Here is a 20,893-nt window from a genome sequence, read left to right as displayed (position 1 = left end):
GCTGGTGTGACTGATGCTGCCTCAAGAAGTCAATCTTCACTAGCTATCTTCTCTAAATTCACTACAATAATTCACCACGAGATGTGATCAATGTGTTGCAATACAATGCCACTATTCGATTTACACTGTCCTGATCCCCACTGCATAGTACACCCGCTCACTTGACCCTATTGTTCCCTTGGTATACGCGGACCGTTGCCCCTATACGTCTGCTCCCTATCAAGGTGTGTGTGTGTGTGTGTGTGTGTGTGTGTGTGTGTGTGTGTGTGTGTAATTACCTAGGTGTAGTTACAGGATGAGAGCTACGCTCGTGGTGTCCCGTCTTCCCAGCACTCTTTGTCATATAACGCTTTGAAACTACTGATGGTCTTGGCCTCCACCACCTTCTAACTTAACTTGTTCCAACCGTCTACCACTCTATTTGCGAAGGTGAATTTTCTTATATTTCTTCGGCATCTGTGTTTATCTAGTTTAAATCTATGACCTCTTGTTCTTGAAGTGCCAGGTCTCAGGAAATCTTCCCTGTCGATTTTATCAATTCCTGTTACTATTTTGTATGTAGTGATCATATCACCTCTTTTTCTTCTGTCTTCTAGTTTTGGCATGTTTAATGCTTCTAACCTCTCCTCGTAGCTCTTACCCTTCAGTTCTGGGAGCCACTTAGTAGCATGTCTTTGCACCTTTTCCAGTTTGTTGATGTGCTTCTTAAGATATAGGCACCACACAACAGCTGCATATTCTAGCTTTGGCCTAACAAGTCATGAACAATTTCTTTAGTATATCGCCATCCATGTATTTAAATGCAATTCTGAAGTTAGAAAGCATAGCATAGGCTCCTTGCACAATATTCTTTATGTGGTCCTCAGGTGATAGTTTTTTATCTAGAACCACCCCTAGATCTCTTTCTTTATCAGAATTCTTTAAAGATTTCTCACATAATATATAGGTTGTGTGGGGTCTATGTTCTCCTATTCCACATTCCATAACATGACATTTATTAACATTAAATTCCATTTGCCAAGTGGTGCTCCATCTACTTATTTTGTCCAGGTCTTCTTGAAGGGCATGACAATCATCTAAATTTCTTATCCTTCCTATTATCTTAGCATCATCAGCAAACATGTTCATATAATTCTTTATACCAACTGGTAGATCATTTATGTACACAATAAACATCACTGGTGCAAGAACTGAACCCTGTGGTACTCCACTTGTGACATTTCTCCATTCCGATACATTGCCTCTGATTACTGCCCGCATTTTTCTATCAGTCAGAAAATTTTTCATCCATGATAGAAGCTTACCTGTCACCCCTCCAATATTTTCCAGTTTCCAGAACAACCTCTTATGTGGAACTCTGTCGAAAGCCTTTTTTAGGTCCAGATAGATGCAGTCAACCCAACTATCTCTTTCCTGTAATATCTCTGTGGCTCGATCATAGAAACTGAGTAAATTCGATACACAGGATCTTCCAGATCGAAAACCATACTGTCTGTCTGATATTATATCATTTCTCTCTAGGTGTTCTACCCATTTAGTTTTGATTAGTTTTTCCAATACTTTCACTATTACACTTATAAATGATACAGGTCTATAATTGAGGGGGTCTTCCCTGCTGCCACTTTTGTAGATTGGAACTATGTTAGCCTGTTTCCACACGTCTGCTACGATTCCTGTACACAGGGATGCCTGAAAGATCAGGTGAAGTGGAATGCTGAGCTCAGATGCACATTCTCTCAGAACCCATGGTGAAACGCCATCTGGGCCAGCTGCTTTGTTCTTACCGAGCTCCTTGAGCATTTTTTCCACTTCGTCTCTAGTCACCTCTATGTGCTCTATGTTGTTCTCTGGAATTCTTATTGTATCTGGTTCCCTAAAGATTTCATTTTGTACAAACACACTTTGGAACTTTTCGTTTAGTGTTTCACACATTTCCTTTTCATCTTCCATGAATCTATTTCCCATTTTCAACCTCTGAATATTATCCTTTACCTGCAATTTGTTGTTTATGAATTTATAGAATAGACCTGGTTCTGTTTTACATTTGTCTGCAATCCCTTTTTTTTCTCGCATCTTTGTATCGCTGGTATGTTTGGGGGGTTCGGCCTCTTCCTGTATTGATTCCATTTTTGTGTCTTTTGGTCTCTAGCCCTCTCGCAATTTCTATTGAACCAATCCTGTTTCCTAGTTCTGCATCTCTGTTTTGGTATAAATTTTTTTGTGCCTTTATCATATATTTCACAGAACTTGACATACATCTCATTCACTTCCTTGCCTAGCATCAAGTCTGTCCAATTATACTCACTAAAAAAATTTCTAAGGTCACCATAAGGTGACTAAGGTGTGTGTGTGTGTGTGTGTGTGTGTGTGTGTGTAAATCACGAAAATTAACACGTGATGAAAAATGTGACAGTGTAAGACCACGGAGGAAGAATTGAAACAGGAATTTCCTTAAGTACTTTCGTATATTAATAAATCTAAAGAAGGAATCATTCCTTCATTCCTTTTAGTGATTTATATTATATAATATTTCATACACACTGTATATATATAAAATAGAGGAAAGATGTACAGTACAGGTTTTGCAAGTGGTTGCATAAATGCTTAATGAATTCAGTCACTTCCCTTCCTTACTACACTTCTACAAATTTATCTTTTCCAGCACAGCCTGTATGTTTATAGTGTACTGATTGACCAATTACACATCTTATTATGGTCAGTTAAATAAAACATTCAAATATATCAAGGAGAAGAAAAAAAAAATATATATATATATATATACACATTTTATTTTGTAATGTATACAGTATTTATAAAAACTGACAAAATATGACTAAACGTTACACTCTGAGACCAAAGAACAACAACACTCTTATCAGTTTTATATAAACCAATGGTTGTGAGTGATGCCAAAATTGTATGTGCCGTTCAGTTCATAATAAAGATGAACCTTTTTTTTAGCATTACACCATCATAATGAAAAAAAAAAAGCAAATACTGTACAGTAATAAGGCAGGTGGTTTTACATACCTCAATGGTTGTGGCACATCAAAATTGCCTGTGCCTTTCCAGTGAATGACAAACCCTTACTACAGTACTATTAAAATATAATGTATTTTACACTTCAGATACTCAGATTAATACTCAGATTGAGTATATAGTTTATACAAATTATTATATTACAAAGAGATTCAATAAAATATAAAATGGCAATTGCTAAGATAGTTGACTAGATATATTTATAAATACTATGCCATAGAGGTGATCAAGGTTTTCTAGAGAAATATTAATTTATCACCGAGGAGTAATTTATGAAGGCATCACTGTCCCTACTCTAGAGTATATACTAGTAATTTATCGCGCGATCTTTAAAGGGGAAATGCGGGGTAGGGGGGGGGGGGGAGTTGTGTGCATGTGTTATACCAATGTTTGTCAGGTATCAGTACTCCAAATCTGACAGGATTTAAAAAATACATAAAACTCACTCACCCAACAATAATCAATCCCTCAAAATTATCTCGGCTATAAAGCTTCTTCTCTTTGCTTGAGCTTGCAACTATGATAGAGCTACTATTTTGAAGTAATTTACTTACTACAGTACTAAAATATCTTTTGAAAAAGCCCCAATACAAAATTTTAATATTTGAAAAACTAAAATTATAATATTCTATCTTATAGCCTTTTATTTCTCAATGCCAATATACAGTATCTATAAACTAAGTGCTGTACATAAATTATTTAAGGGACGTATTACGGAAAAATGCGATAAATGAAAACTGGTTTGATTTTAATCAAACTTTTTGGACTAGTTGTATATAAAATTTGATTCAACTTGCCCAAGTTTCAGCTTCGTAGCATAAATAGGAAGGGAGAAAAAAAAAAAATATTGAATTGTCAAAAATTTTCGAATAGCATATGATAAAGTATTTTTAATATTTACTTTTATGTCAAAAAAAAATGATGCTTTCTCAATTTTTTTATTCATATTTTTATCAGCCGATTTGCATGAAACTTATAACCTTACGGAACGTATGCCTATCTGTAAAGATGCAAATTTTGGAGGAAATTCGTTGAAGTCAACTTCAACCACAGGTGGCAGAGTGTTCGATCTTATATATATTTTCAAGTAACATAAAATTGCATCTCCTCTTTCATTTTTTTTCAATTTACATGAAATGTACACCTTGTATGTAGAAATGACGTCTCTACAACATTTATGAAACACTTTATTCCTAAGTTCATTTATTGATTTTATAAATATTTGCAAACATGAAATATTGACATGTATTTTTGGGGGCACTTTGACCACTTGTATTAGTAAAAATAAACATAATTTGGATATTCCTTTTTATAAAAATCCTTTATTATATGTTAATATGATATATGAGTGTCATAGAAATGATGTCATTTGAATATTGTGGTAGAAGTAGGATATTGAAAATGTGTAAAATTTGTTAGAAAAAAGAAAAACAAAAACATATCTCCCTTTCTATTTGGGGTGTGATACTGAAACAGAGAACAGTTGCAACCCTTCTTATATTCAACAAGTAAAAAAAGTTTGGTTGACATTAAACAAAATTTTAAAGCATGTTTACTGCCCCCTTAAGCTACAAACCAATACTACAAAACAAAAAGATATTTACCAGAAACTCAAAAAAAATTATTACTAATTGCAAAACCATTGGTACACACAAAGAAAAAAAAAGAAAAAAAAAAAGAAAAAGAAAAAAGTGATATACATAAAATACTGACACCTTTTAAATTTGCAAGAGAGATTGGGATGAAGTCGACTCAAGTCTTTAATTTGTACAGAATAATCCTCAGGTTCCTAGCACTGCACAGCATTTACACTAGATGAAATAATGCACAACAAATGTTGTGCATTATTATTGTTATTACACTATATACACTCATTGTATATATCTATCTACATGTTTTATTCACCATAACTGTACAACTAAGCTGGTATGGTGTCCAAACAGTAGTTTGGACACCATACTGCGGCTACTGCATGACAAGTCACAGCAGACGACAGCCTCACTCACTCCCTCACCTAAATGGCTCCTCCCAACATAAGCCTTTTGCTGATATTACACACTATACACACGTTATATATAAGTATCTACATTTGTGTTCACCATAGTGGACCAGTATCCAGTATGGTATCCGGTAGTAGTATCCAGACCAGTATATTTCTGTGAATAATTCCATTTCTCCTACACTACCCATAAACATTGGTGTTCCACAGGGCCCTCTCCTCTTTCTCATCTACATTAATGACCTTCCAAATGCCTCCCAACTCCTCAAACCAATCTTATTTGCTGATTACACAACTTTCATTTTCTCCAGTCCTGACCCCCTTGCTCTAAATGTCACTGTGAATACTGAACTAAATAAAGTCCATCTTTGGCTAACTGCTAACAAACTCACCCTTAACATTGACAAAACTTTCTATATTTTGTTTGGTAATAAATCCTCAAATGAAATTAATCTAAGAATAAACAATATACAAATCAGTAGTAAAGTTGATGGTAAATTCCTTGGTGTCCTCATCAATAACAAGCTGAATTTCCAGGGACACATTCTAAATATAGAAAAAAATAGTTTCTAAAACTGTTGGCATTCTTTCTAAGATCAGATATTATGTACCTCACCCTGCCCTGGTGACGCTCTATTACTCTCTCATCTATCCTTATCTCAACTATGGTATTTATGCTTGGGGTTCTACTACCCAAAATCATTTACGTCCTCTAATTACTCAACACAAAGCTTCTATTAGAACAATATCTAACTCTGGCCCCAGACAGCACTCGGTACCCTTACTCAAATCTCTGAATATGTTAGATATTAAGTCACTGCACATCCTCTCATGTGTACTCTATATATTTAAAACTTTGAATTGCAATATCAATCCTGACCTTAAAAGCTTCTTAGACAGTTGTAACAGAACCCATGAGCACCACACCAGAAACAAATTCCTATTTGATATTCCAAGAGTACGACTTAAACAAACTAGAAATGCTCTACAAATCAAGGGACTCAGTAAGTGGAATGACCTTCCCAATCATGTCAAAGGCTGTACTTCTCTCAACCAGTTTAAGATGAAAACTAAGTACTACTTAATTAACTCCATGTAACATGCCTTACCCTTAAATGTCAACCCATGTTTTACTATTTTTTAAATAATGCTGTTTGTTGACCAACTTGTATACTGGCTATTTTCTACCATGTTTCCCCCTTTTTTATCTTTTATTTTTTTTTCTTTCAATGCAATTTATACTTTAAGCTCAATTACTATTAAGTTTTAGTCTAAGTGTTTTTTTTCCCCCACCTCACCTTGCCCGAAACGCTATGCGTACTAGTGGCTTTAGGTATTGTAGGTACTAACTCTATCTATAAATCAATCATAATGTTTGTAACTCTGCATCTATGTATGTACTTTTCCTAAATATAATATTATTATTATTATTATTATAATAAGCTGATATGGTGATTCCAGACAATAACATGTTGCCACACACCAGCCAGTAGCCGACGCCACCTCTCCCTCCCTCCCTCACCAACAGTACTCCTCCCACTGCTAACTCACATTGCTAATTCTCACCACAATCCTGCTATTATTAGAGTCCTGGTCACTAAACCATGTAAATGAATAATTTTCCACATTTTTATTTTGTAAAGGAACATGAGAAATTGTTTGAAGAATTTTAGATGGATGAAATATTGGTAGTGTGCTGTGGCTAGCGCTGTGAACCTCTTCAACGGCATTTATTCACCGATATCTGAACATTGTACACAGTCTTTATCACAGTCAGGCTCTTCTGCAATATTATCATGGCTAAATAATACCAGATACACATATATTTGGAAAATTTTAGGCGGTCAATTCTGTGGTCAAAAGCTGAACAGCAATGCTGTTAGCTCATGTTGCGTGCACCAGCTTTGGTTGCTCACTCAGTACTGAGGCCTTCACATCCGGGAATGTTGCCCATGATTTTTTTTTTTTTAATGATGTCTGTTTAGGAGAGTCCTGAGGAAGCTGATGTGAACCCCGTGTAGCCGCAGGAGTTTTAAATGATACGCTATACATATAAGATCCCTGAGGCGTGTTGTGCTCCACCCATCAAGAGCCTCAAGACGCGTTGCGCAGTGTAGTGGTTAATAAACTATATTTATGTTAAATATAAATAAAAATATGTACAGTAGTTTGAAAATATTAAATTTTTCTCAGCATATTATGTACAGTTATGATTCAAATTATGGTCTAGGTATTGGCCAGACAAACAATTTACCGGGGTTGTAACACTCTTGCATTTGATGCCAACTTATTTAATGCAGTACTGTAGTCAATTGTCAAAGATCGCCAAAGTTGAACCACAGCTGATCATTGTTTACTTGCAGTCTTTGTAGAATATTGTTATTGTTTAGCTTGAAGGCCAACAATATGCGATAGGTACAGTGTGATATTGTAACAACACAAACATTGCAGGTTGTTACTGCATGAATGCACTGCATTCAAATTTTAGACCTAAACAAACTAATTTGGTTAATGTACAAGTTCACAAATTTTGGATGCATTTCTTTAAAGAAATTATTTATACACTAAGAAATAATAATTTTTATGATGTATAATAATCTTCCACTGGAATGGAGAATACACAAAATTGACAAAACATGTAAAAAACATTGAAAAATATACGTACCATATTTTTATTATCATAGAATAGACTGTGTAATAAGAAAGATTTGTAATATATTAAATGAAATATACACCATACAGTAGTCATTCAGTCCACAAAAATAACCCCATTCTTATAGCCACAGGTTTGAGCAGGACCCAAGTAATTATCAGAGTTTTCAAGGAGAACAGTACCAGCTTAAATTGTTAATAGTCAGTCGACGCAACTTATGAATTCAAAGTGAGAAAACCAACAAATATTTACAGAAGTGATTGTGCCTTGTGCTAAACCATGAAAGGTGTTATCAGTTGGCACATGGGTTGTGCAAATGGTAAGCCACAAGCATGATAAAACCCTCTCTATCTGCACCTGGGCCACCAGTGTTCCACAACACAGTACCATGCAAATGCAGTAACTAACGAGAGGTGAAGAATAATGCAGTAGCAGCCAATCCTAATCCAATAGCTGTCCACGTGAGGTAACTCCATGCCTCACTTTCTTGATCTTCTTCGGCTGGAAATTCTTCGCATATTTTTATCTGCAAAGGAGAAAGACTAATTACAAGTGCTGACATATCAATGATTTACAGTACAGTACTGTACTGTATTTGCATTAATTTTAAGATTAAACACTTGGACGCTGCATTTACTTTAAATGCAGAACAGAAAATTGGTTTTACAGAGATATAATGGGAAATGAATTAATCCATTCCTGACTACCCAAAAACCTCGCTTCAAACTAAATTTTATACCTAATTCATCTAAATAAATCTACAAAACTATATTCAAGTTATTACTTACCCTTGCTGATGACTGCTGTTGGCGTATGGAAGATAATGAGGAGGAGGGAGGAGGAGAGGTGTTACTGTTTGGAAGGGCAGTCCCCTTCCATTATAACATCAGGCAGTGAGGACCTTTCTGGTGTGCACTCCCTGGCACGTTTTGCCTGCATACTACTAGGTTCTGGTTGTGGCTCACTGCTCGATTTCCTCACAACAAATCTGTCCATGGAAGCTTGTTTTTCCCTTCTTCGCAAGCTGTCTCTGTAATAAGGCATCACATTGTCATTGAAAAGATTAAGGCAACGGCCTACTACAGCTTTCTCTGGGTGAGTCTTTTCAATAAAAGTTTGCATCTCTTCCCACATCTGACACACCTTAATTTTTGCAGAAGGGACATTCGCTACTGCCTCGTCCTCCTCCACTGGAGAAACATCCTCAGCTGGGTCTTCTTGCTGTTCCTTTTGAAGGGCTTGGCGTTCTTCGGTGGTCAGTTCTTCGTTGTGTTCTTCCACCAACTACTCCACATCATCACCATCCAATTCCAAGCCCATTTGCCGGCCCAGAGTAACAATTTCCTCAACAATAGGCGCATCATTTACAGGCTCAAACCCTTCAAAGTCTAGTTCTGTCACACATTCAGGCCACAATTTTCTCCAGCCAGAAATCAGGGTTCTCTGAGTCACTTCTTGCCAGGCTTTGTCAACGAGTTTTAAAGAACTACAAATGTTAAAATGGTCTTTCCAGAACTCTTTGAGAGGTAGGTTTGTGGCTTCAGTCACTTCAAAACACTTCTGGAAAAGTGCCCTTTCATACAGTTTTTTAAAATTCGCTATGATTTTCTGATCCATAGACTGAATTAGAGGAGTGGTGTTAGGAGGAAGGAACTTTACTGTATCTGTGCATCAATTCATTTTCCAATCCTGGAGGATGAGCAGGAGCATTGTCGAGGAGAAGCAGGGCTTTGAGTGGCAAATGTTTCTCCTGCAGATATTTTTCTATGGCAGAGCACAGCACTTCATTCACCCACTCTGAAAAAAAAATCCTAGTCACCCATGCCCTTTTATTAGCCTTCCACATCACACACATTTGGGTTTTCTGCACTTTATACTGTTTGAAAACCCTTGGATTTTCAGGATGATACACTAGCAAGGGTTTAATTTTCAAATCGCCACTCGCATTTGAACACAGCACAAGCGTAAACCTATCTTTCATAGGCTTGTGTCCAGGCAAGGATATTTCCTCCTTGGTAACGTATGTCCTCTTAGGCAATCTTTTCCAGAACAGTCCTGTTTCATCACAATTAAACACTTGTTGCGGTAGGTATCCCTCAGCCTCTGCAAACTCTTTAAATTCTTCAATAAATCGTTCAGCGGCTGGTTTGTCTGAGCTGGCTGCCTCCCCATGCCTCACAACACTATGGATACCACTTCTTTTTCTAATTTTTTCAAACCACCCTCCTGCTTGCCTTAAACTCTTTTGTATCTGCATCACTCGTTCCAGGGATTTTCTTTACAAGGTCTTCGTGCAATACCCTGGCTTTCTCACAAATGATGGCCTCCGAAACACTATCACCCTTTAACTCCTTGTTGTGTATCCAAATTAATAACAACTTTTCCACTTCTTCAAGTATTTGTGGTCTTTGTTTTGTGATTGTTCTTACGCCTTTTGCCACTTTAGCACTCATAATGTCCTTTTTCTTGCTATGTATAGTGCATATTGTTGACGTGGCTTTGTTGTACTGCCTACAAAGTTCAACAACACGTGTACCATTTTCATGCTTCTGAATGATCTCTTGTTTTTCCTCTATTGTCATCCTCTATTTATGGGAGCCGGTCGGTCGAGCGGACAGCACACTGGACTTGTGATCCTGTGGTCCCGGGTTCGATCCCGGACGCCGGCGAGAAACAATGGGCAAAGTTTCTTTCACCCTATGACCCTGTTACCTAGCAGTAAAATAGGTACCTGGGTGTTAGTCAGCTGTCACGGGCTGCTTCCTGGGGGTGGAGGCCTGGTCGAGGACCAGGCCGCGGGGACACTAAAAAGCCCCGAAATCATCTCAAGATAACCTCTAGATCCTCACATGAGCTTTCTTGCCTTGATCCTTACCACTGGCTTTCTTGGGACCCATGTGAGATATATAATAACAACTTTTATGGTTAAATGACCAAAAATCCAACAAAACACTGAAAATCCGGGTGAAGAATTGACGTGGGATAGTCACTGGGCACGAGGCACTGGTAAACTGAGGGCCGAGGGGCGACAATCGTCGTACCACCACGCGCTAGGTCGGCCTGTACACATATCAACAAACTCGTGTTCCGAGGTAACCCTCGCCTTCAGAGGCATATTTTCCGAGTAAATCCTGCTCGTATTCCGAAAAACTCGTATTAGGGACACTCGTATTCCGAGATACCACTGTATTAGCTTTCTGGCATCAGTCACTGTGCATGGAGTTCTTGCCTATCAGGGACCACGAGCCAGAACCTGGCCCCCCTCAGAAAGGCACGAGGAGCAATGGCCTATAGAAACCCTCGTGTGGTTGGGAGCATTCTATGTCATCGACCGGGTCTGGCACCCAGAAAGGTAGGCGCCCCAAAACAAACCCCTATTCTGGTAAAAAAATTGCTACCAACAGCCGAACGAGTGGACAAACTCCCCAAACAAAAATTAGCAAACGAGCATGACGTCATCATGTTGCCGCGGCCACTGTCTGAGAAACTCCCCCTGCTCAGGAGGGGTAAAAGGGGGAGCCCTAAGCCATCGAGCCGGCGATTCAACCTTCAGTTCTTAGGCTGGATGTCAAAATACCAGCGTTGAATGCAATGAAAACCATTTTCTGGGCGAGTCCCCGAGGCTCCCCTGCATCCCTCCTGCTTGATGGGGTTCTGGGAGTTCTTCTACTCCCCAAGCCCAGCCCAAGGCCAGGCTCAACTTGTGAGAGTTTGGTCCACCAGGCTGTTGCTTGGAGCGGCCCGCAGGGCCACATACCCACCACAGCCCAGCTGATCCGGAACTTCTCTTAGAAAACAGTCCAGTTCTCTCTTGAAGATGTCCACGGTTGTTCCGGCAATATTTCTTATAGTCGCTGGGAGGACGTTGAACAACCGCGGACCTCTGATGTTTATACAGTGCTCTCTGATTGTGCCTATGGCACCTCTGCTCTTCACTGGTTCAATCTTGCATTTTCTTCCATATCGTTCACTCCAGTACGTTGTTATTTTACTGTGTAGATTTGGGACCTGGCCCTCCAGTATTTATTATTTTTCGGGTTTTTGACATCCAGCCCCAAGAAATGAGGTGTGGGTAGCCGGCATGAGGGGTCTGGGGCTCCCCCTTACCCCTCCTGGGGAGGGGGGGGAAGAGCTGCGCAGACAGCGGCGCTGCGACGTATGACGTCATACTAGTTAGCTCGTTTTCTGTTTGGGAGTTATATCCACTAGTTCGGCTTTTGCTAGCAATTTTAACTGGATAGGGGTTTATTTTGGGGGTGCTTACCTGTCTGGGTGCCTGATCCGGTCGATGGCAGACAGAATGCATCCAACCACACGGGGGGTTCTATAGGCCATTGCTCCCCTTGCCTCTCTGAGGGGGCCAGGTTCTGGCTGTGGTCCCTGGTAGGCCTAAGAACTCCATACACATGACTGATGCCAAAGTCTGACATTAGCATATCAGCCTGGGATAGCTCTGAGGAGCCAACGGGGCTCCCCCCAGAAACACCACCGACTGGGAGGGAAGGATGCCGGGGAGCCTCCTGGATTCACCCAGAAAACGGCGTTTCATTACATTCAACGCTGGTTTTCTGGGGGTTTTCTGTCAGCTCCCTGGAGCTAACTACCCAAAGACAAGGAAAAACTGGGACTTACCTGGGTGGCAGTCAGTGCTCACTCCTCAACCCAAAGGCAAGACAACTGGCTGCAATAGCCGACCCAATGCAATGCAGGCCCTACCAGGTCCAGGGACATTGACATGGTAGCGAGCGGCCAGGACCCTGTTTGACTTCCAAAAACTCCGTGCTCGAATGTCAACCTAAGACATGTTTACAAAGACGGCAGCCAAAGCAGCAAACTTACAAACGTCGTGGGCACGAGGATAGACTGCAGGATGGCTAGACTTAATAACCCTGCAGACGACCTGGGAGGCCCGGGAACAGGGAAGGAGGGAAATCGGGTCACCCCAAAGCGCATCCCCAACCACCGAAGCCGTGGCACGCATATAACGGCAGAGAGTCGCAACCGGACACAACACATGATGCACCCCCGGCCTGACCAACCAAGCAATCAACAACCCAAGGACCCCTCCTGAAAGCAGCAGTCTCATTCTTCGCCAGAAAAGAAGTGGCTGCAACCAAACAAACCAACTACCAGGCCCCCCCCCCCAAAAAAAAGCACAAATTCCTACGCTGGAGGAGAGAATGAAGCTTCCCGGCTCGACCCCCCAGAGGTCAATGCCAACAGGAAAATAGCCTTAGAAGCTCCGGCTGGATGACCAGGCTCGAATGCCTCCGCCACCACCCTGGAAGGGGACTCCCCAGAGACTGCCAGTCTCTCAACACCAACTAAACCCTGCCTCGACTCTGAAACCCCAAAGTCCGGGTCCCTATAACCAAAACAGGGCAGTCTCAGGGCATCCGGGGAAGCAACAAACCTATCGCGTTGCAGCAACCTAAAACGAGCATGCAACGCATTTGCTGCCTGCACCCTCATATCATGTTCAGTAGCTTGGGTGAACTGGAGCATGTACAAAGAACAAACATCGCACAACTCTGGGTCAAAAGAATCACAGACCCGACAGGCAGCATGGCAGAGTTACAACCGGTGATTGTCACCCTGAGACAAGGGGGACAGAGCAAGCATCATCCTTGCACGAAGCGAGAGGGAACTCAAGGGTCACATCCATCGGACCATGGAACCCCCACAGGGGTTTCTCAGGGCCCTTAGCCTTTATATTACGCTAAGGAAAGCCCAGGCAGGGTACTCTGAACCAGCGCCCAAGACTACCGAACAAACTTCTAAAAGCTGAACCCCCGGAACGTGTCCACTCACAGGGGCCTAGCAGGTGGTACCACCGAGACAGATATGGATATATAAAAACCCAAATGTAGATAGGGGCAACCAACCAAGGGCAGACCCCCCCCCCCCCCCGCAACAAGGCAGGAAAACAAAAACAAAAGAAAAAACCCGTCAAGACGACAACGAACCCAGGTGGAACAGAGCCGGCCGCTTTAATAGGTGAAAACTAGCTGTGCAGTACCCCGTGCCCCTACCAGTGATTAAAACTATCCCCTACCCAGAGGCAAACTAGGGCAACAAAAATGCAGGCGATGAGTCACAATAACATGGCTGAGGAATGTTGACCAGACCACACACTAGAAGGTGAAGGGACAACGACGTTTCGGTCCGTCTTGGACCATTCTCAATCGACTTGAGAATGGTCCAGGATGAACCAAAACGTCGTTGTCCCTTCACCTTCTAGTGTGTGGTCTGGTCAACAGGGCAACAAAAACCCCAGCCAACTCCAAGGGCGGCCAATTAGCGAGCAGTAAAAGACACAGCGGAAGTACATCCCAAGGCAATTTGTGGAAGGTGCCCCAAGCTCCTAGGGCAGTACTTACTGGGCACCTGGGGAAGGAAACCCTAGGCACATGCAGCCAGAGTACCATAGAATATTAATCCTGGCTCACACACCACCTGTAGAGATAGACCACACCACAAAGCACAGAAACTGAGACCAAAGCAGGAGCCAGAGGCACATGACCTGCCAGTATCACATCAGCCAAGAACTGAAGGTTGGGTCACCGGCGCGAGGGTTTAGGGATCCCCCTTCCCCCTCCCGGGGAGGGGGAGGGGGGTTACGCAGACAGTGGCACGGCAACATAACGTCATGCCCATTTGCTAATTTTTTGGGGAGGGGTGGGGCAGGGTAACGAGTTTGTCTACTCGTTCGGCTTTCGGTAGCAATTTTTTCACCAGAATAGGGGTTTGTTTTGGGGCGCCTACCTTTCTGGGTGCCAGACCTGGTTGATGGCAGACATAGACTGCTCCCAACCACATGCCTATAGGCTATTACTCCTTGTGCCCCTCTGATTGGGGCCAGGTTCTGGCTTGTGGTCCTTGGTAGGCAAGAACTCCATGCACATTGATGCCAGAAAGCTAATATGTCCATATCAGCCTTGATAGCTCCGGGGAGCCGACATGACTTCCCCCCAGAAAAACTGTTTTATCTTCCCGTATATTCGGTAGTGTCTGGTACATCAAAGCATAACTAATTCTGAACCAGATGTGGTTCAATTACACAAGGGTAACCAAGAAATGAATCCCTGGTTTTCTATGCTGTCATATCAATACAATATGTGCTGTACATTATTTTTAAAAAATACAGTACAGTGGGAACTCTCTAGAATGTACTGTAACACTGTACAGGTATATGGGTTGTACCAGTTTATTTGATTTGGTACTCATCAGGCTGCTTTTTCAACATTCAGTTTGGAGAATATTTAAATATAGCATTTATTGTTTGATAAATATTAATTGCACTATAATACTGTGAACCTATTAAATTCTGGAATTTATTTAACAGACTCCACTAGGCACCAGACTAAATCGGCCCACCAGGTATCCCCTTTTAAGTAATTTCCAGCAGATATTATTTTTTCCTTAATTTAGCCGTTATGACTATATAGCATTTTGAAGGGGGCCAGGATAAGCATTTGGGATGGGATAGGGGGGGGGGGAAGGAATGGTGCCCAACCATTTGGGATGGACGATAGAGAGGTGGTCTCGCTTCATACAGGTCAGCGTTCAATCCCCAACCGTGCAAGTGGTTGGACACCGTTCCTACCCCCCCATCCCATCCCAAATCCTTATCCTCACCCCTTCCAAGTGCTATACAGTTGGTGGGGGGGGGATATATAGTATGGGGGGAACAAAAAAAATAGTAGTAACAGTCGATTCATTGACAGTTGAGAGATAGGCCAAAGGAGTAGAGCTCAACCCCCGCCAGCACAACTTGGTGAATACAACTATGGAATCCATTTCTAAAAATTAATAACAGTAATACTTAAATAACATTATAAAATAGTATAGGAACATGTTAGTAGAACACACAGAACATGTAATCACATGTTAATGATTAATCATTAACATGTGATTACATGTTAATTACATGAACGATATCTGTACCTACTAATTTATTAGTAGGTACAGATATCGTTCATTATATAAAGCCACTGATTACGTTCAGTGTAGTCTGATGGTTCATTTGACAAGTAAAATCTAATATTTCTTGACAGACAACCAAGATGCTATATACTTTGGTGCAATTGCCAATGCAAAGCTACATTGTCACTCAAGGTTAGAGCAACCAATAGAACTCCAAACAAGAGTCTGTCAGCGGAGTATGGAAGACATATGCCCTGCTAACTGTTACAATTAATATTTTTATAGGCCATTACAGATTAATTTATTCATGATAAAAATAACTAAAAGAACATAACTTACCCAACCACCAGCCTTCCTGACGAAGGGCACCACCACTTCACTGGTGTACTTGTCCGTGAATGTTACTATTGTGTCGCTGAAGTCCTCCATATTTTCTTCTTTGCAGTACAAAGCCAACTGTCCACTAAAGGCATAGAGCGCCACTATCCTGGCCCAAGTAATGGTCTTTCCGCCTTCAAATAGTTCATTGGCAGCTGCAAAAAAGGAAACGTATCTGGTCTCTCTGGTAATGTTTAATTTCTTCATCATTCCTTTCAAGAATATGTGGTGTCTGTGCATGATCATCTCGACACACCTGAGGAGTGTCTCTTCCACCTTATCGTTCGTTTTTGCCTCTGTCTTCCCCACCAGAGAGGACACTACATACTTAGCTAGACTGGCAGCCTTCCTCTCCACACTATCTCCCTCCTGTGACCCTTCCCCACTCTTGGCTTCACTCTGGCCACAACTGTCTACGCTAGCCTCCTGCGTGTGCCTGCCGGAGGCTGGCTCTTGCGTGTGCCTGCTGGAGGAGGCTGGCTCTTGCGTGTGTCCTGCTGGAGGAGGCTGGCTCCTGTGCGTGCCTGCAGGAGGCAGCGAGGGAGGCTGGCTCCTGCCTGTGCCTGCTGGAGGAGGCTGGCTCCTGCGTGTGCCTGCTGGAGGAGGCTGGTTCCTGTGCGTGCCTGCTGGAGGAGGCTGGTTCCTGTGCGTGCCTGCAGGAGGCAGCGAGGGAGGCTGGCTCCTGCCTGTGCCTGCTGGAGGAGGCTGGCTCCTGCGTGTGCCTGCTGGAGGAGGCTGGCTCCTGCGTGTGCCTGCTGGAGGAGGCTGGCTCCTGCGTGTGCCTGCTGGAGGAGGCTGGCTCCTGCGTGTGCCTGCTGGAGGAGGCTGGCTCCTGCGTGTGCCTGCTGGAGGAGGCTGGCTCCTGCGTGTGCCTGCTGGAGGAGGCTGGCTCCTGCGTGTGCCTGCTGGAGGAGGCTGGCTCCTGCGTGTGCCTGCTGGAGGAGGCTGGCTCCTGCGTGTGCCTGCTGGAGGAGGCTGGCTCCTGCGTGTGCCTGCTGGAGGAGGCTGGCTCCTGCGTGTGCCTGCTGGAGGAGGCTGGCTCCTGCGTGTGCCTGCTGGAGGAGGCTGGCTCCTGTGTGTGCCTGCTGGAGGAGGCTGGCTCCTGTGTGTGCCTGCTGGAGGAGGCTGGCTCCTGTGTGTGCCTGCAGGAGGCGGCGAGGGAGGCTGGCTCCTGTGTGTGCCTGCTGGAGGAGGCTGGCTCCTGTGTGTGCCTGCTGGAGGAGGCTGGCTCCTGTGTGTGCCTGCTGGAGGAGGCTGGCTCCTGTACGTTCCTGCAGGAGGCGGCGAGGGAGGCTGGCTCCTGTGTGTGCCTGCTGGAGAAGGCTGGCTTCTGTGTGTGCCTGCTGGAGGAGGCTGGCTCCTGCGTGTGCCTGCAGGAGGAGGCTGGCTCTTGCGTGTGCCTACTGGAGGAGGCTGGCTCTTGTGTGTGCCTGCTGGAGGAGGCTGGCTCCTGTACGTTCCTGCAGGAGGCGGCGAGGGAGGCTGGCTCCTGTGTGTGCCTGCTGGAGGAGGCTGGCTCCTGTGTGTGCCTGCTGGAGGAGGCTGGCTCCTGTGTGTGCCTGCTGGAGGAGGCTGGCTCCTGTGCATGCCTGCTGGAGGAGGCTGGCTCCTGTGTGTGCCTGCTGGAGGAGGCTGGCTCCTGTGTGTGCCTGCTGGAGGAGGCTGGCTCCTGTGTGTGCCTGCTGGAGGAGGCTGGCTCCTGTGTGTGCCTGCTGGAGGAGGCTGGCTCCTGCGTGTGCCTGCAGGAGGCGGCGAGGGAGCTTGGCTCCTGCTGTTCGTCACTGGTGGTGCTGCCATTACACACTCCTGCCTGCCTCTTCTCACACTTGCCCTCCACCGACGGCGAGTGGAACCCTTCGTCCCACTCTGTGTCATAACTCCCCTTTTTGACCACAGCCGGGCTGGCTCTGTCCGTCACGAAGGCCATCACACACAACGTCACCTTTCATCTGACGGGATGACTGTTGTTGTTGACTTAGGGGCGACGACGATCAAAGGAGCGGATGCGCCCCGGTTGCCCGATACCGGGAAATACCTAGCGAATGGGGTCCCTATAGTCTCTTCAGGCCACAGACCCTACAATCTCCTCAGGCCACATACTTTACAGTCTCTTCAGGCCACGGACATGAAGGACAAAGCGGAAGGTATGGCGAAGGATGTCATATCAGACGTCTTCGTCTCTCGCACCTGCCCCGTCAAGGAGAACGGGAACTGTGAGGCGGGGAATATTCAGCCTACGAACGGCACTCTGTAGTCTGACGCGAGCACTATGAAATCTAGGCCAGTGAAGGTGTTCCACTGTATCCTCAGTGGGTCGGACACCACTGGCAGTATGGGGAATCTACAGCCGTAGGCGATGGAGATGTGAAGCCTAGGCAGGTGTGCCCAATCCGGAGACGAGTGATGGCCGTGTCGAGGAGTCGAGAATGATGACGAGTCCATGGACGCGGGGAGGAGCTCTCCCGAAGACCCGCTAAAGAGGACCTGAGTACTGGCGACATTACTGCCTCCCAACTCTCGTGGCAAGCCAGCCGGAGTTGTGGGAGAATTTCGGAAAGATCCGGAGGCACATATGTAGAGTCATGGAGGAGACCATGCGCCATCCCTGCTGCTACGTCGGCCATCCTCATTGCCATTAATACCGACATGTGACAGAACCCATTGGAGATAGACCAACCCTGGAGTACTAGAGTATGACAGTAGTTCTCCATGGATCATGTGACACAGTATGACGATAGACTCATGGACGCCGAAATGATGTCAGATGTAGGGCTGTAACTAAGTACACGTAGAAAACGACCGCAGAGGGTCCTGAAACTTGTCGAAGGAGTCATAAGACTAGCAAGATTACAAATAGTTCCCCGGCCAGGCACGAATGAGCAGGGGAGAGCTTCCACGTCTGACAGAAGGAAAAAGGAGCAAAGTATGCTGCCGCAGATGTGGATGGTGGCTGATCTTTGCGGGACCCATCCGTGTAAGCCGCCAAGTATCCAGGGTATAAGGAAGCTCGTAGGTCTGCACAAATTAAAGGGTCCAGACCCTCTAAATCCCTCTTCCGACGAGGAGGCTTGGAAAAGTCCACAGAAATCCGAATGAGCTCTTCTGCCCACTGAGGCACCAAAGAGATTATCGGACCAGGGGTGAGTACAGGGACGAGAAGGGAAAATTGTGAGTATGCATCCAAGGCCCGGACGACGACAGGCAGCTGACGGCACCTGGAGTGTCCAGCCGGCACATTCCACCAGCTAGCCAGCCGGCACATGCCACAGCTAGCCAGCCGGCACATTCCACAGCTAGCCAGCCGGCACATTCCACCAGCTAGCCAGCCGGCACATTCCACCAGCTAGCCAGCCGGCACATTCCACCAGCTAGCCAGCCGGCACATTCCACCAGCTAGCCAGCCGGTACATTCCACCAGACAGATGGACAGAGAACAAGACATACAGCGTGTGTGTTTAGAGGTAAAAATAATTTTCATCTCACATAAACGATAGGAAACTTCAGTGATGCTAAACAGATCTCTCCCCGATGTCAAAACATTCTTATGAGTTAACAAGGGAGGAATGAGCTAGACACACCCGTTCCCTGCAAAGGCTGCGTCTACACTAACTGTCAGAGTGCTTAATAAGGTGTAATGAGAAAGTTGGACCCAGGTGACAATCTTGTGGTTTGAGAGCTGTCAGATTCTCAGTGATTACGGGTGATTTATGCGGACACTTAATAGGCTTCTCCTCACACTTGCTGAGATAATTGTTTAACGGCTATTATCTACATGTCAAATCACCTCGTTAGGAATGAAGGAATGTGTGTGTGTGTCCTCTGCCGCCGTAGCCATCAGCTGCATATCTTCTCCTCTCCTTTCAATCTCTACTCCAGTTATATAGGGATTAGGGGAAAGTATACAAATTTATATAATTTTATTCTTAATTTTATCTGATACACACTGAGCACAGTTCTTTCTACAAATTAATTGAAACATTTAGCTCTCTCTCTCAGTGACACGTCGAACAGCGGCTTGTCTTTCCTGTTACTCCTCTCACAGTGGAGTAGCTGTCTGCCTTTCTTGAACATCGTCCAGTCTCGATCTGTCTGTCTGTCCAGCCTAACCGCTCTCGCACGTTGAACAGTGAACTAACATGCTGAAAAAAATATTCTCTCACTGTCCACCATAGATAACCTTATTATTATTATTAGTATTATCAATCCACTACACTTGAACTGCTACTTACCATACTATTAACCTACTCAGTTTCTTCGCATAATTTCACACAGTTTTCACTCTCATTAAAGCAGAAAGTTTGCTTGCATGGCGTCATTTTCATCCTTGCATAAGTAAATCTCAGCATTTTTGCATCATTCATGCGAAATTTACCATATTTTAATGTATCATTGAAGTGTATAGCAAGGCTTTCTTCAAAGGCAATAGGGAAAAATGAACGACGAAATATATAGCATAATTCCCACAAACGTAGCTGTCCAGGCTTTGCAATATTGTTGTTGTTATATATTCAGCTACGCGGAACAAGTTCCAAGCAGCACTGGCTATGGCGAGCCCGTAACTTACCTGGCACAGGAGCGGGGCAAAGTAGCACGGGCTATGGTGAGCCCGTAGTGGACTTACCTGGCACAGGAGCGGTGCCGTCTGCCTGGCTTTGCAATCTCTTTATAATATATAGCTCATAGTCTTGGAAGTAAGGTGAACCACAGTAAGCCAGCACGTGGGTGGAGGGGAAGCAGAAACTTCATAAACTCTTCGAAATGTGTTGAATACGTTCCTATACTAGGGTTTGCGTAACTGTCTAGTATAACAATCTTACTTCGATCTTTATCCTTAGTATCATCAACATATAATGTTGACCAATGCCCCATTTTATTACTCGATCCAGCGTCTAGGGCAT

The 20,893-nt window shown here is 44.0% G+C and overlaps 1 protein-coding gene across 1 annotated transcript; it reads right to left on the bottom strand.

The window, feature by feature from the left end:
- Positions 1-6,994: 6,994 nt before the first annotated feature.
- LOC123757305 (basic salivary proline-rich protein 4) lies at positions 6,995-17,984 on the bottom strand. Its single transcript, XM_069323607.1, has 3 exons — positions 17,585-17,984; positions 15,957-17,137; positions 6,995-8,217 (listed from the first exon to the last, which is right to left on the bottom strand). Exons 1-3 carry the CDS (start codon positions 17,868-17,870, stop codon positions 8,095-8,097), a joined length of 1,590 nt encoding a protein of 529 aa, XP_069179708.1. The 5' UTR covers positions 17,871-17,984; the 3' UTR covers positions 6,995-8,094.
- Positions 17,985-20,893: the final 2,909 nt, after the last annotated feature.

This window comes from Procambarus clarkii, chromosome 13 (genome assembly GCF_040958095.1).
Source record: "Procambarus clarkii isolate CNS0578487 chromosome 13, FALCON_Pclarkii_2.0, whole genome shotgun sequence".
Classification (NCBI taxonomy): domain Eukaryota; kingdom Metazoa; phylum Arthropoda; class Malacostraca; order Decapoda; family Cambaridae; genus Procambarus; species Procambarus clarkii.
Note: the sequence above shows the minus strand (reverse complement) of the source record. Positions and strands in the feature narration are given on the sequence as shown.